This window comes from Dendropsophus ebraccatus, chromosome 4, assembly GCF_027789765.1.
Source record: "Dendropsophus ebraccatus isolate aDenEbr1 chromosome 4, aDenEbr1.pat, whole genome shotgun sequence".
NCBI classification, from domain to species: Eukaryota; Metazoa; Chordata; class Amphibia; order Anura; family Hylidae; genus Dendropsophus; species Dendropsophus ebraccatus.
Window position 1 is genome coordinate 58626750 of NC_091457.1, and position 17105 is coordinate 58643854.

The window sequence follows — 17105 nt, forward strand, 5'->3', positions numbered from 1 at the left end:
GATGGGGGTAGCTGTAAGAACTATAATTACCGCCCGGTAACCTAGTGTGAACAAGAGCTAGCAGCAGTTCAGCCAGACTGTAACCGCGGTGAAGAATTCCTCTCAGACGCCGTATGCACAGCCGCAGACGGGCCGGGGGTGACAGGCAGGGATCATCTCCAGCATTCGCCCCCAGTCACAGATCGCGGTTTTGCAGAAGGATCCATTAACCCCCTCACCTCCAGAGTGTAGGTCTGGCTAATTGTTGCGTAACTCTCCCAGGCCTCCGCACGGGCCCTCTCGTCCATGTTAAGAGCGCTGCAGAGCTCCTCATAGCGGAGCCGGAGCTGCTGCTCCTCCGTCTGGGGACCGTTTCCATCTTCTTCTTCCTCCTTGATCATCTTCACGCCTTTCCTCTGTTTCTCCGGTTCAATTTGTAAGACACACCGTTTCGCTGCTGATACTGCGTAGCCATTTAAATGGCCTGTGACTGACAAGAGAGCACAGCCATTCACAGCGAGAGCTACGTCAAGGTTGTCACTGGAAACCGTCCCCTTCACACGACGCTACGCAAATTGCGTATTCCCGCCCCCATTGAGGAAGAGGACATAGGGGAGGGGTCTGTGATACAAGCCTAGCTGTGTGATTGGTTCGTCCAATGACACACACTTTTCCTATTGGCCCGCGCTGCTCAGGAGCCTGCTGCACGAAGACCGTTGTCTTGTTATGGTCACGTGTTTACTACACGACCAGTCGGAAGTAACCCTGTCCTGGCCGGAACGCATGTTTAGGACTTCGGGGCTGCAGAATGGGCTCGGATGTGCAGCAGCCCCATGTAAGGGCGAGTGCTAGGAAGGGAGGCAGAAAATAAAGGAGTGAACAAAAAGAATGAACATTATTATTTATTGAACAGGATATATGTGCAGTCTATTGGAAAGAACACTTCGTAGTCGTCTACACAGCAGCACACATATGGGTGATAGTGGTTAGAGGGTAATGTGGTGGCCTGGAGAGTAGTCAGGCAGCTGCTGCCTATAGACCAGGGCCTTGGCTTTTCTATTACCAATGCAGTGTATATGGAGTAGTGGAGGAGCTTGTCACCTATCTGTGCACAGAGCATAGGGGGCTGCACAGCAATAAGAGGGGGGACCAGTTGTGGATATTGGGAATAAGTCTGATGGTTAGAAGTATTGCATCCCAAGGACCTGGCACAGACCCAGTCCTGGGGTGAGAGGATCAGATTATGGAAGATGATAGTTCTAGATCACTAGCAGATGGAAGCCATGTCTATTACACACCCAAGCAGTCTGTGACCTGGCTTTCCCAGGACCCTAAAAGGAAAAATTAGAATCGTTTTGGAACCCTAACTAGAATTTTGCAGTTGTCGCATAGCACTGTAGATGTATCCTTTACAGCTTCCCTGGCTTCTCGATAACAAATCTTACTAGTGAATCGGGGGCCTGGGCAGTATGGGAAAGCTGGGTAACAACCGCTTTAGAACTGTAATGAAGGACACATTGATCAAGCACCCAGGATGCATCAGTGATATGCAGTGTGTATCGATCATGCATTATCAGGTCTGACTTATTGTGACCAGGGCCGGGCTGGGACTTAAAATCAGCCCTGGCACGCTAACTCCAGCAGCCTACACACCATATATCATGGATAGTGGTGTAGGTTGAAGCAGGCAGGAGGGCAGACAGGTCATGTATTAGTCCGGCAGCTGCTGGGCTGAGTGGGAAAGGGCTACATTCTGGCAGCAGAATGAAAAATCCACTGGGAGAATGTAACGCCATAGAAAATAACAGTACCGAAGACCGCAGCAGATTTCGCTGTAGAACTCGCTGAGTGAAATCCTTTGTGATACGGTACGCGTGAAGGAATCCTTAAAATACATACATTACATAAATACATTACCAGTAATACCAGTATACACAGGACAAATAATACCATCACACCATAACCACTACCCTCACCATACAGTGACTGGATCATACCACTATACTGTCACTAAATAATATTCACTATATAAAGAGCAATATTCTCCCTAAGCAGTGACCATATAGAGGTAACTCTATACAAGAGGTTCCGCAGATTTATAACTGACTGTAAAGTAGTGACTCGCATGAGGTGGCTTCTCTGGGACATTTCTCATAGTCAAAGTCTGTTCCTTTTCTTCTCCGGCCATGACTTGTCCCCACAGGATCTGCCAGACAAAAAATTTAGGCTCTTTGCTCCAGAATCACCATCACCTCTATACAAAGTCCCCATGTATTGCTCCACACAGTAACAATGCCCCCTCTGTGCCCTCATATAAGCAGCTAAACAGGTATATAGTATATATAGGTATATATAGTATTCAGGCTGCTCTGTGTCCCCATATAGTAAACATGCCTATTCTCTGCCCGCATATAATATAGCCGTCCCTGTGCCCCCATATTATTATATATATATATATATATATATATATAGATATATATATAGATATATATATATATATATATATGGAATCCCACAACCTCCCTCCATAGGTATTCCTGTAGTTAACCCCACTGTAGGTAATCCCCCTCCCAATATACCTGTAGTTATCCCCATTGTAGTTAGCCCCACTTTCCTATAGGCCTCCTGTAGTCACCCCCCTTTCCCACAGGCTTCCTGTAGTCACCCCCCCCCCCTTCCCCATAGGTTTCCTGTAGTTAACCCCCCATTCCCCATAGGATTCCTGTAGTTACCCCCCCCCCCCCTTCCCCATAGGATTCCTGTAATTACCCCCCTTCCCCATAGGCTTCCTGTAGTTAAAGGGGTAGTGCGGCGCTAAAAAATTATTCACAGAATAACACACATTACAAAGTTATACAACTTTGTAATGTATGTTATGTCTGTAAATCGCCCCCTTCCCCGTGTCCCACCACCCCCACCCGTGTACCCGGAAGTGTTGGTGCATTATACATTACCTGATCCGTGCCGAGGGCCGTCCGCCATTTTGTGCCAAACGTCATCTTCGGACGGACGGCCGAGTCGCTGCCGCTCGTCCCCCCTCCGCCACGTCACAACTGTGCTCAGCCGCGATTGGCTGAGTACAGTTATGCTTAGCCAATTGCGGCTGAGCATCGGATGACGCTGCAGAGGGTGGCCGGCATTCGGAACAGTCGGAGCTGTTCGCCGGCCGGCCGAAGAAGACGTCACTGAATGAAGATCGGAGACGGGTGTCGGCACGTGACAGGTGAGTATAGCGCATCACACTTCCGGGTACACGGGTGGGGGTGGTGGGACACGGGGAAGGGGGCCATTCACTGACATAACATACATTACAAAGTTGTATAACTTTGTAATGTGTGTTAGTCTGTGAATAATTCTTTACCGCCGCACTACCCCTTTAACCCTCCTTTCCCATAGGCTTCCTGTAGTTACCCCCCTGCTTCCCCATAGGCATCCTGTAGTCACCCCCCGTTCCCCATAGGCTTCCTGTAGTAACCCTCCCGCTTCCCCATAGGCTTTCTGTATTTGACCCCCCTTCCCCATAGGCTTCCTGTAGTCACCTCCCCTTCCCACAGGCTTCCTGTAGTCCCCCCCCCCCCCCCCTTCCACATAGGCTTCCTGTAGTTAACTCCCCATTCCCCATAGGATTCCTGTAGTTACCCCCCCCCCCCTTCCCCATAGGATTCCTGTAGTCAACCCCCCTCCTTCCCCATAGGCTTCCTGTAGTTAACCTCCTTTTCCCCATAGGCTTCCTGTAGTTACCCCCCTGCTTCCCCATAGGCTTCCTGTAGTCACCCCCTGTTCCCCATAGGCTTACTGTAGTTACCCCCCCCCCCCCCCGCTTCCCCACAGGCTTCCTGTAGTCACCCCCCCTTCCCCACAGGCTTCCTGTAGTTAACCCCCATTCCCCATAGGATTCCTGTGGTTAACCTCCTTTTCCCCATAGGCTTCCTGTAGTTACCCCCCTGCTTCCTCATAGGCATCCTGTAGTCACCCCCCGTTCCCCATAGGCTTCCTGTAGTAACCCTCCCGCTTCCCCATAGGCTTTCTGTATTTGACCCCCCTTCCCCATAGGCTTCCTGTAGTCACCTCCCCTTCCCACAGGCTTCCTGTAGTCACCCCCCCTTCCCCACAGGCTTCCTGTAGTTAACTCCCCATTCCCCATAGGATTCCTGTAGTTACCCCCCACCCTTCCCCATAGGATTCCTGTAGTCAACCCCCCTCCTTCCCCATAGGCTTCCTGTAGTTAACCTCCTTTTCCCCATAGGCTTCCTGTAGTTACCCCCCTGCTTCCCCATAGGCTTCCTGTAGTCACCCCCTGTTCCCCATAGGCTTCCTGTAGTTACCCCCCCCCCCCCCCCCCCCCCCCCCCCCCCCCCCCCCCCGCTTCCCCACAGGCTTCCTGTAGTCACCCCCCCTTCCCCACAGGCTTCCTGTAGTTAACCCCCATTCCCCATAGGATTCCTGTGGTTAACCTCCTTTTCCCCATAGGCTTCCTGTAGTTACCCCCCTGCTTCCTCATAGGCATCCTGTAGTCACCCCCCGTTCCCCATAGGCTTCCTGTAGTAACCCTCCCGCTTCCCCATAGGCTTTCTGTATTTGACCCCCCTTCCCCATAGGCTTCCTGTAGTCACCTCCCCTTCCCACAGGCTTCCTGTAGTCACCCCCCCCCCCTTCCACATAGGCTTCCTGTAGTTAACTCCCCATTCCCCATAGGATTCCTGTAGTTGCCCCCCACCCTTCCCCATAGGATTCCTGTAGTCAACCCCCCCTCCTTCCCCATAGGCTTCCTGTAGTTAACCTCCTTTTCCCCATAGGCTTCCTGTAGTTACCCCCCTGCTTCCCCATAGGCTTCCTGTAGTCACCCCCTGTTCCCCATAGGCTTACTGTAGTTACCCCCCCCCCCCCCCGCTTCCCCATAGGCTTCCTGTAGTCACCCCCCCTTCCCCACAGGCTTCCTGTAGTTAACCCCCATTCCCCATAGGATTCCTGTGGTTAACCTCCTTTTCCCCATAGGCTTCCTGTAGTTACCCCCCTGCTTCCTCATAGGCATCCTGTAGTCACCCCCCGTTCCCCATAGGCTTCCTGTAGTAACCCTCCCGCTTCCCCATAGGCTTTCTGTATTTGACCCCCCTTCCCCATAGGCTTCCTGTAGTCACCTCCCCTTCCCACAGGCTTCCTGTAGTCACCCCCCCCCCTTCCACATAGGCTTCCTGTAGTTAACTCCCCATTCCCCATAGGATTCCTGTAGTTACCCCCCACCCTTCCCCATAGGATTCCTGTAGTCAACCCCCCTCCTTCCCCATAGGCTTCCTGTAGTTAACCTCCTTTTCCCCATAGGCTTCCTGTAGTTACCCCCCTGCTTCCCCATAGGCTTCCTGTAGTCACCCCCGGTTCCCCATAGGCTTACTGTAGTTTGCCCCCCCCCCCCCCCCCCCCCGCTTCCCCACAGGCTTCCTGTAGTCACCCCCCCTTCCCCACAGGCTTCCTGTAGTTAACCCCCATTCCCCATAGGATTCCTGTGGTTAACCTCCTTTTCCCCATAGGCTTCCTGTAGTTACCCCCCTGCTTCCTCATAGGCATCCTGTAGTCACCCCCCGTTCCCCATAGGCTTCCTGTAGTAACCCTCCCGCTTCCCCATAGGCTTTCTGTATTTGACCCCCCTTCCCCATAGGCTTCCTGTAGTCACCTCCCCTTCCCACAGGCTTCCTGTAGTCACCCCCCCCCCCCTTCCACATAGGCTTCCTGTAGTTAACTCCCCATTCCCCATAGGATTCCTGTAGTTGCCCCCCACCCTTCCCCATAGGATTCCTGTAGTCAACCCCCCTCCTTCCCCATAGGCTTCCTGTAGTTAACCTCCTTTTCCCCATAGGCTTCCTGTAGTTACCCCCCTGCTTCCCCATAGGCTTCCTGTAGTCACCCCCTGTTCCCCATAGGCTTACTGTAGTTACCCCCCCCCCCCCGCTTCCCCACAGGCTTCCTGTAGTCACCCCCCCTTCCCCACAGGCTTCCTGTAGTTAACCCCCATTCCCCATAGGATTCCTGTGGTTACCCCCCTTCCCCATAGGATTCCTGTAATTACCCCCCTTCCCCATAGGCTTCCTGTAGTTAACCCTCCTTTCCCATAAGCTTCCTGTAGTTACCCCCCTGCTTCCCCATAAGCTTCCTGTAGTAACCCCCCTCCCCATAATCTTCCTGTAGTAACCCCCCTCCCCATAGGCTTCCTGTAGTTAACCCCCCTTCCCCATAGGCTTCCTGTAGTAACCCCCCTTCCCCATAAGCTTCCTGTAGTAACCCCCCCTCCCCATAATCTTCCTGTAGTAACCCCCTCCCCATAGGCTTCCTGTAGTTAACCCCCCTTCCCCATAAGCTTTCTGTAGTAACCCCCCTTCCCCATAATCCTCCTGTAGTAACCCCCCTCCCCATAGGCTTCCTGTAGTAACCCCCCTCCCCATAGGCTTCCTGTAGTAACCCCCCTTCCCCATAGGCTTCCTGTAGTAACCCCCCTTCCCCATAGGCTTACTATAGTTTACCCCCCTTCCCCAAAGGCTTCCGGTAGTCACCCCCCTTCCCCATAGGCTTCCTGTAGTAACCCCCCTTCCCCATAAGCTTCCTGTAGTAACCCCCCTCCCCATAATCTTCCTGTAGTAACCCCCTCCCCATAGGCTTCCTGTAGTAACCCCCCCTCCCCATAGGCTTTCTGTAGTTATCCCCCCCCCCTTCCCATTAGGCTTCCAGTAGTTACCCCCCCCCCCCCTTCCCCATAAGCTTCCTGTAGTTAACCCCCCTTCCCCATAGGCTTCCTGTAGTTACCACCCCTCTTGCCCATAGGCTTCCTGTAGTTAAACCATACCTTCCCCATAGGCTTCCTGTAGTTAACCCCCCCCCCATCCCTCAAGGCTTCCTGTAGTCACCCCTTCCCCCTGGGCATAGTACTGATACATTGCAGAGTAGTATAAAAAAAAAATAAAACCACATGCTCACCTATGCCAGCGTCCCCAATGTTCTTCCTCTCTTGTCTGTAATCGCCCACTCTCTCTTCCCATTTACCGGCGCAAGATTTATGCTGTCATGCTGGGGAGCAGGGAGATAGAGTGGCCGGAGGTATTATGCTGCCTCCGGGCACAAGAGTGACTGGCAGGGCCGGGGACCAATGGCTCCCTGGCTCTGTCAGTCAGAGTGCGGCCGTACCATTTAACTGAGCGTTCATCATAAACGCTCACAGTTAAAGGGCAAGGGCAGGGCTTGCGGCGCCAGGCACCGGCCCTCTTGCAGCCACTGGTGAGTCCAATGTGTGACGGGACCGGCAGCCCACGGATTGATAATCTTGGCAGCCCAGCTGGCATTTGCCCGGTGTGCTAGATTACCAAACCGGACCTGATTGTGGCACCACAATGGGAACGGAAAGTCTGTCTTGCTGTATGGACCTTGTTCTCGGATGTTGTTGGACATTATTGCCATTTTAAAGTTGGAAAGGAATTTTTCTCCCTCTGATGGGGCAATTGGCATCTGCCTCATGAGGGTTTTTGCCTTCTTCTGGATTGACACAGTAGGATTACAGGTTGAACATGATGGACTCTTGTCTTCTTTCAACCTTATTTGCTATGTTACTATGTTACAAACTGTTGGTACTAGACTGTAAGGAGTCAAAAAGATAGAGGATAAGGTGGGAATAGACCAAACGGTCCAGGTTAGGTATGAAGTGGAGATTGGAGACAGGCTGATAGCTGCACAGGACAGATCCAAAGAGATTTTTTAAATAATTTTTGAAGGAGTGACTGTGACAGCGGTTGACTGACAAGGTGAGTTGTGTGGTCACTATGCTGGTAGTAGGGTGACAGGATACTGGAAAAACACATTCTGAGGCTATGTTCCCACTATGTAAAAATGACAGCCGTCTGTCTGTAGTGATGGACGCAAATACTGTTTATGATCATTATTTGCAGACATTTTTATGACGGCTGTCCGGAAAGACGGTTGCGAAATCCTGTTGTGGGAACATAGCCTGAAGAATTGTGAGAGGGAATGGGATCAATACTACTAGGGGGCTGAGAGCTATTTTACTAAGGGATATTGTTAATTTTAGATTTGAAATAGGTGGCCAGGTCTTTAGCATAGAGGATGGTGATAGACATCTGCACTTTAGGTGCAGGTGCGTTTGCCTGTGCCATTGTAAAGTTTGGTAGTCAGATTGGGACGGGATTTCTGTAAGTGTAACTGCTTTTCATTCTATCCACAGAATCTACTAGGGTGTGACAGGGGCCACTGGAAGCATCCTGGACAATGAGTGCAAAGTACATACGTATGGCTGCATTAACATATTACATATTGTAGCATGCGGAATTGTCCGACCTATTAAGATATTACATTATTGTTCCAACACGGTGAACTGCGTCAACAGAGAAAAAACCACACACACCAGAATTGCTGATTTTTTTGATCGCTTTTTATTACAATTTTTCGAGATTTGATGTGACCAAAAATGCGCAATTTTGCACTTTGGAATTTTTTTACGCTTACGCTGTTTACCATGCGAGATCGGGAATGTGATAATTTAATTGTTCAGGTGATTTATTTATATTTATAAAATGGGGAAAGGGGGGGGTTATTCTGACTTTTATTAGGGGAGGGGATTTTGTATTAATAAAAAACATTTTTTATTATTTTTACACACTTACTAGAAGTCCCTAGCCGCGGTCCCAGGCTGCATATAGCACCCAGGATCGCGGCAGTTCAGAGCGGGGTTGCCGCGCAACCCCCCTCTGAACTCCCCTGTCCTATGTACGCTCATGCAAGGACACCTGTTCATCATGTAGGTTGTATATCAACTGAGGGCAAAGAACTTAGGCTAATTATTAACTTTTGCTAATTATATTATTAACTCTGCATGCTTTCCAGGAGACAATGCTCTTTGTTATGCAACTATTTATTCAGTATAATGTCACTGTGTGGTTACAGAGGTTTTGATGCTGTGTGACAGGAGAGCTGACCATACAATGCAAGCACCCCCAAGATTTTTTTCTACTAAATGTGAATGCGCAGCAGCTGTACACATGTGCACTGAAGGGGGACACCTGTGGGCCATATGCATAACATTGATTTAAACAAACCTCTGACCCGTCAGAGCAACATATCAGATGTTTGTATCGGTCGGGGTCCGGGAGCTGAGAACCCGGCAGATCACCGTCTCCGTCTCACTGCTAGTAGCAGTGGCGGTAGACAGAATTATAATGGAGCCCTATAGAACCTCCACTAAAGCCATTACTAAAAGTTACATAGGTCTCCATTATAATTCCATCCACTGCTACCTTAGCAGTGAGACAGAGATGAAGAGGCAGATTGTGTGCTGCTGCGTGTGTCTGCCCCTTCATTCTAGCGATCGGCAGGGGTCTCAGCACCCGAACCCCGACCAATACAAACCTCTGACAAGTCGCTATGTTTAAATGATAGGTACCCTTTAAAAGGATTATCCACCAACATGGCAACTTTCTCCTAGAGATAGCACCACACCTGGACTGAAGACAAGAGTGGTGCTGTCTCTGGAACAAAGTGGCCACTGGATAACCCTCTAAAACAAAGAAAACTTGAAAAAGAAAAAAATAAAGTATATTGCAAAACTGCTTGTTTAATGTCTTAAAAAAAGTTTTTGTGACAGTGCCTCTTTAAAGGAATAGTTCAGCAAAAAAAATTCTTTCAAACCAACTAGTGCAAGAAAGTGCCAGAGATTTGTAATTTACTTCTATTAAAAAATCCCAAATCTTGCAGTACTTATCAGCTGCTGTGTGTCCTGCACGAAGTGGTGTATTGTTTCCAGTCTGGCATAGTGCTCACTGCTGCCATAGAAAACCTTTCCCGCTCCCCAGACTGAAAAGAACACACCAATTCCTGCAGGACAGCAGCTGATAAGTACTGGAAGACAAGATTTTTTTTAATAGAAGTAAATTACAAATCTCTGGCACCAGTTTATTTAAAGGAACTTCTTTTATTAACTACCCCTTTAAAGGGATATTCCCATCTCAACTAACTTTGCTAAACCTGATATGCCCGTTCTTTCCCTCATATTATTGAGTTTGTTGTCTAGGTAACCGACCATCGCTATGTTGACACAGTGTACAGTGTAAAGTATGCATAGTTACATATAGTATACAGCTTATATATTGCCCAGATTTATCTGTGTAAAAGTTATTTTAAGGGGAAAATATGAGCATATTTTGACAATTATGATTATATTTTTGACCTCAAAATGACGACCTTCCAAAAATATGGCTGCAAAAGGACTTTGTGTGAACAAGGTGACTTGAACTATGGGTCTTGAAAAAACATATGGTAAAAATAGTTGATGTGTGCAAAGCCTTAGCAAAAAAAAAAAAACCTTAGCGAATCAAATTGAGAAATGAAAGTTGAGCTCTGATTGGTTGTTATAACAATATCAGTGTTTGAAAGACTGATCTGGGCCAATTTTGTGTATAGCCACACAGAGCTAGGCTATGTTCACACTATGTAAAAGTTTTTATCACCTGTGGCTTGGTATATGTGGGAGGGACCTTGTGGCCTTTGTGCCACATCGCTCCGCCCCTAGTGCCACTTAGCCCCGCCCCCATCCATGACGTCATCACCACATAAGCCCGCCTCCTCAGCAGCCATTGGTGTGGGACAATCAGGGCCGCCTATAGGGCAGTACAAGTGGTACTGCCGTATGGGGCCCGGACCCTAAGAGACACGGGGGGGGGGGGGGCCCCCGCCCGCTACGCTAGGGGGGTCCGCACGGCCCCCCTTGCCACCTGTTTTTGAGCATCCCGAGAAGCTGCGGCCACGCAGCTTCTCGGGATGCACTGATCGCTTTAATGTTCTGCCCGCACAGCGGGCGGAAAATTAAAGCGATCAGAATACAGGAGAAGGACCTGTCAGCGTCCTCCTCCTGTATTCTCTCCCATAGGCTGCCGGCACTTCATACCAGCAGCCTATGGGAGGCCGGGCCGTGATCATGTGCCCCTCCGGCAGGCGTGACGATGTGACGTCATCACGTCTGCCGGAAGTCCCGTCCCTGCGGCTCGCAAGATGGAGCCCGAAGAGGAGGAGGAGGAAGAGCTGCTGCCTGCACAGCGCGGATTAGGTGAGTAAGATGTTTGTTTTTTTTAGGGGCACCTCTGGGGGCGTTATTAGTATATGGGGGCACCTCTGGGGGCATTATTAGTATATGGGGGGCACCTCTGGGGGCATTATTAGTGTATGGGGGCACCTCTGGGGGCATTATTAGCGTATGGGGGCACCTCTGGGGGCATTATTAGTATATGGGGGCACCTCTGGGGGCATTATTAGTATATGGGGGCACCTCTGGGGGCATTATTAGTATATGGGGGCACCTCTGGGGGCATTATTAATGTATGGGGGCACCTCTGGGGGCATTATTAGTGTATGGGGGCACCTCTGGGGGCATTATTAGCGTATGGGGGCACCTCTGGGGGCATTATTAGTATATGGGGGCACCTCTGGGGGCATTATTAGTGTATGGGGGCACCTCTGGGGGCATTATTAGTATATGGGGGCACCTCTGGGGGCATTATTAGTTCATGGGGGCACCTCTGGGGGCATTATTAGTTCATGGGGGCACCTCTGGGGGCATTATTAGTGTATGGGGGCACCTCTGGGGGCATTATTAGTATATGGGGGCACCTCTGGGGGCATTATTAGTATATGGGGGCATTATTAGTTCATGGGGGCACCTCTGGGGGCATTATTAACTCATGGGGGCATCTCTGGGGGCATTATTAGTGCATGGGGGTACCTCTGGGGGCATTATTAGTGCATGGGGGTACCTCTGGGGGCATTATTTATTAGTTCATGGGGGCCACCTCTAGGGGCATTATTAGCTCATGGGGGCACAGCTGGGAATCCTACATACAGGGGGCACAGCAGGGGATCCTACATACAGGGGGCATCCCACACAGCGCAGTTACTATGGGAGCCTACAGGGGGGAGAAAGGAAAGGAAGTTGCTAGAAATGTGCGGAGCCTAAATTGTTTGTCTCGCAGGTTCTAAGGGGATGAAACGTATCTGGAAGGAATCATCATGAAGGTCTGGGCCGGATGGAGAGGAAAAGGGAAAGTGACGCCTCAGATCAAAGAAGACATCACCGGTGAGTCACTGTATGACACTTTTCTTATTTTGTAGAACATCATTTAGTAGGGGCGCCCCGAGGTGACAGCTACTACATTATCTGTACTCAGAGATATCACTGTTATCTGTTGTGTTACATAGGACTGCAGGTGACATCTACATTATCTGTACTCAGAGATATCACTGTGTTATCTGTGGTGTTACATAGGACTGCAGGTGACATCTACTACATGATCTATACTCAGAGATATCAATGTGTTATCTGTGCTGTTACATAGGACTGCAGGTGAAATCTACTACATCTGTACTCAGGGATATCACTGTGTTATCTGTGCTGTTACATAGGACTGCAGGTGACATCTACTACATGATCTATACTCAGAGATATCACTGTGTTATCTGTGCTGTTACATAGGACTGCAGGTGAAATCTACTACATTATCTGTACTCAGAGATACCACTGTGTTATGTGGTGTTACATAGGACTGCAGGTGATATCAGGTGATTTCTCCAAATTGCAGAAGTTCAAACTTCATCGTGCCCTGGTGTGCTGGTGTCTGTATGTCTGTATACATGTGTGCTGGTGTCTGTATGTCTGTATACATGTGTGCTGGTGTCTGTATACATGTGTGCTGGTGTCTGTATGTCTGTATACATGTGTGCTGGTGTCTGTATGTCTGTATACATGTGTGCTGGTGTCTGTGTGTGAGATCAATTCTAGAGAACTGGCTTATATATCCCATTTTCCCCAGTGGCTTAAAATGTAACCTCTGTTATACAGTTATAAAATTGTAGAACCTAAATGTGAACAAGGTGCAATTTAAATAGACACTTACTTGTATAGCTGTCTCTTGTGCTCTGTATGCAGTGCATTATATTCACCCTTGCAACGTACAATTTATAGCGTGTCTACAAGCCCAGCGGGGCTCATTATGATGGAGACTAAAACTTATACAAGAGTGGGGTAGGGGTTCCCCTGTATTCAGAATGCTGTTGAGTGCTAGGCAATGCCCCGTCTGGGATTATTGAATTTCGAGGGTCTATGCAGAGCAGGATAAAGACACCTCTGCTGCACAAACAGGATCTCCTAGAAAGCGTTCTCACCGCCATGTATTCGCTATCACTGTCTTGGGTGAGCTAAACTAGTCTGCCTGGGGGGGGGGGGGGGGGGGTGATTTGTATATGCTCACTAACATGGAACAGCCTCATTATATTAGCCTTATCAACATATTCTATGTTAGTGAGCATACCGGGGGGGGGGGGGGGGGGATATTGGTGAACATATACAAATCAAACAGCCCCCCAGACCCTCGAAATTCAATAACCCCAAACGGGGCATTGCCTAGTGCTCAACAGCATTCTGAATACAGGGGAACCCCTACCCCACTCTTGTATAAGTTTTAGTCTCCATCATAATGAGCCCCGCTGGGCTTGTAGACACGCTATAAATTGTACGTTGCAGGGGTGAATATAATGCACTGCATACAGAGCACAAGAGGCAGCTATACAAGTAAGTGTCTGTTTGAATTGCACCTTGTTCACATTTAGTTTCTACAATTTTATAACTGTATAACAGAGGTTACATTTTAAGCCACTGGGGAAAATGGGGTATATGAGCCAGTTCTCTAGAATTGATCTGAACCAAATTATACCTCCCAGCAAGGCGTGGGGCGAACACACAATTGTTTTTTTATTAATGTGGGGGGCCCAGACACTTTGGTTGTATGGGGCCCCGAAATTCCTGATGGCGGCCCTGGGGACAATCTAGGGGGGTGGGGCCAAGAGCTTTAGGCTGGCCCTTATAATGGCTGCTGAGGGGGTGGGGCCTATGTGGTGATGACGTCACGGTTGGGGGTGGGGCTAAGTGGCACTAGGGGCGGAGCGATGTGGCACAAAGGCCACAAGGTCCCGCCCACATATACCAATCCACAGGTGATAAAAACGACTTTTTACCAGAACAAGCACCATTAGGTGTGATATAAAATAAGTAATGAAAGCTGTAACATTTACCCTTTACACCTGTGGAGAGCAGTGAAAATGCAAATAGGGGATGACAGTGTCACTTTAAGTACCGTCTGGAATGATCTTTGCAGAGACCGCCGTGACCTGGCTGGGTAATGGAACGGCCGGTCTTTTACGTAGTGGAAACATAGCCCAAAAGTGTTTTGCCTGAGCATTGAGGCTTGAACAACCCTTGGTGCTGAAAGGGTTAAAAAGTGTATTATATAATCAGTAGTAAATGCACATCTGATTTGTAATTACATTGCTGCAAATAGCTGTTAGATACTTTGTGACTAGAAAGGACTGAATCCATTAAAGCTGCCGCAGTGGATCATTACCTGATAAGCGCTTACCTGACATGCTGCTCATTCCTGGGCTCCTGAGCGGCACGGGAGGGGATGGGCTAGGCAGCAAGGGAGGAGGTTGCTCTGTGCCGCCCACTATGCATATTCATATAAGCATAGTGAGCGGCAATGGAGGGGGGCGGACTGGACAGGCCACGCTGGTGCTCGGCTCTTAGGGTGACGTACCAAATGCTTCTAAACCCCTCATTAGCATAAGGGGAAATTAGGAGCTATCGTTCAAATGCAGGGCAGAAGAGAAGATTTAGTACCAGCCCTGCGCTTATCAGGTAATGATCCACTGCAGCATATCAGCAAGTTCATACGGCGGAACCTGCTGCTAGTGCCGCTTTAAGTCCGTCATTTACTATAAGGTTATGTTCACACAACGTAACTTTTCGTAAAAGTGTGGCCGTTGATGCAATTGGAAACAACGGCCGTACTTTTTACGAAAAGCTAAGCTGCTTAGCCTTCTATGGGATCCCGGCTGGAGCGTATATACATTGTATGCATGTCAGTGATATATCCCACAAAGCTGGATATGTCCCCCTGCAGCCAGATACCTTGTCAAGGTGGTCATTCTATTTCTAGCCACCTTGCATCAATTAACTGTCTCTGTTCTAATTAGCTAACAGGTGGTACAGCGGATTGCTTGGACAGCTATTTTGCGTTCTGCAGTGAGGTGTTTGGCACCTTCTGATATGCAATGACCAAGGAAGACAACTTTCTTGAGGCACCACTGAAGCTTGGACTTAGAAACTTTACAATTTATGGACGCCAAATGTTGTAGAAGACTGATGGAGTGTTCCTGGCAGCCAGATTTATCTAGAGCACAGAGGAGTAGGTCATCCACATATTGTAGTAGGGTTATCTCCGGGTGAGCCAAGATCCATGGTTGTAGACAAATCTGAAAAGCTTGAGTGAATTGATTGGGAGAGTTTTGGGCTCCTTGGGGCAATCTGGACCAGGTGTATTGGGCCCCTCGATATGTGAAAGAAAATAGGTATCTGCTGTCCTCCCTCAGAGGAATGCTGAAATACGCGTTGGCCAAATCTATGACTGTGTAACAAGCCGCAGTAGAAGGGATTTGGCTGAGAAGGGTGTGGGGATTTGGTACCACAGGGGTCTCCAAAACAGTAACAGCGTTCACAGCTGTGAGATCTTGAACCGAACGGTATTTGGTAGGTTCACCTGGTGCAGTTCTTTTCTTGACGGGAAACAGAGGAGTGTTTGCTGGAGATCGGATGAGTACTCCTTTAGCCAAAAAGGTATTGATTTGCTCTTCCAGAGATTTCTCTTGTCCAGCCTTCAAAGGATACTGTGGTAATCGGGGTGGAGATGCTCCTTCCTTGAGGAGAACACCAACAGGCGCCACAGGGAGCAAACCAATGTCATCAGGACCTGTGGACCAAAGACTTTCAGGAATCAAGGGTATTACTTCAGGAGTCATGGACGTCTCCAGGCTTGGGAGGATCACAAGAGTATTCACCGCTTGAAGGGCACACAATTCTTCAGATGAAGGAGTATTCTCCAAGTCCAGGTACATTCCAGAAGAGTCATATCTGAAAGTAGCCCCCATTTTTAGTAGGAGGTCTGCACCCAATAGATTGGTTGGGCAGGAGGGAGAGACAAGAAGTCTAGATAGTATATTTTGATGACCAACAGGTACCGGATAGGTAAGACGTGTCTTGGTAGGATTTCCATCTACTCCAACACAGCGAATAAAATCAGGAGAATGACTCCAGGTGGAATATCAGAAGTCTTTAGTACAGATCTGGCTGCACCTGTGTCCACTAAAAAAGGAAGTTCATGACCATTCACTGGGAGTTAAACTGTTAGAACAGGGCCAGATTGGTAATTGGAGTCATTGGTGAGATTGGTGAAAACAGCAGACGCAGGCTTGCCAAAATCCTATAGTTGTCCAGGATAGAATTGGTCTTGAAGAGGAGGACCTTGTTGGTTGTAGCCTTGAGGAGGAGGAGGAGGAGGAAAGGCTTCCTGATCTGGAGCTTGGTAACGTCCTTGGTTCGGTGCCTGGTAACGTCCTTGATTATGTGCTTGGTAACATCCTTGATTATAATCCTGATAGTTTCGTCGTGATTGCATGTTGAAATTTTGGACATTCTGAGTCCCTCGATGGAAAGAGTGACAATTCCTCTGTAAATGTCCGTGCTTTCTACAAAAATGGCAGGTGATATGTTTGGGTGTCATGTGGTGGTATATGGTGCTTGTGGGAGCTGAGATTGCTGTGGTCCATGGTATTGGTTCCCAGGAGATAACCCTAGTACAATATGTGGATGACCTACTCCTCTGTGCTGCCTGCCAGGAACACTCCATCAGTCTTCTACAACATTTGGCGTCCATAAATTGTAAAGTTTTTAAGTCCAAGCTTCAGTGGTGCCTCAAGAAAGTTGTCTTCCTAGGTCATTGCATATCAGAAGGTGCCAAACACCTCACTGCAGAACGCAAAATAGCTGTCCAAGCAATCCGCTGTACCACCTGTTAGCTAATTAGAACAGAGACAGTTAATTGATGCAAGGTGGCTAGAAATAGAATGACCACTTTGACAACCTCACCCCTATGTAGTCAAGAGGCCGCCTTCTATGTAGCCAGATATCTCCCTGATGTAGCCAGACACCTTCTACCCGTGTCATCAGATACCTCCTTATATATATATATATATATATA

The 17105-nt window shown here is 48.8% G+C and overlaps 1 protein-coding gene across 1 annotated transcript in view; it reads right to left on the reverse strand.

The window, feature by feature from the left end:
- The window catches only part of RBL2 (RB transcriptional corepressor like 2), a 47803-nt gene extending 47267 nt beyond the window's left edge, over positions 1–536 (reverse strand). Inside the window, exon 1 of the mRNA XM_069965929.1 lies at positions 219–536. Within this exon, the coding sequence (XP_069822030.1) occupies positions 219–380 (162 nt within the window). The 5' untranslated portion in view covers positions 381–536. The remainder of the gene's footprint in view (positions 1–218) is intronic.
- Positions 537–17105: the final 16569 nt, after the last annotated feature.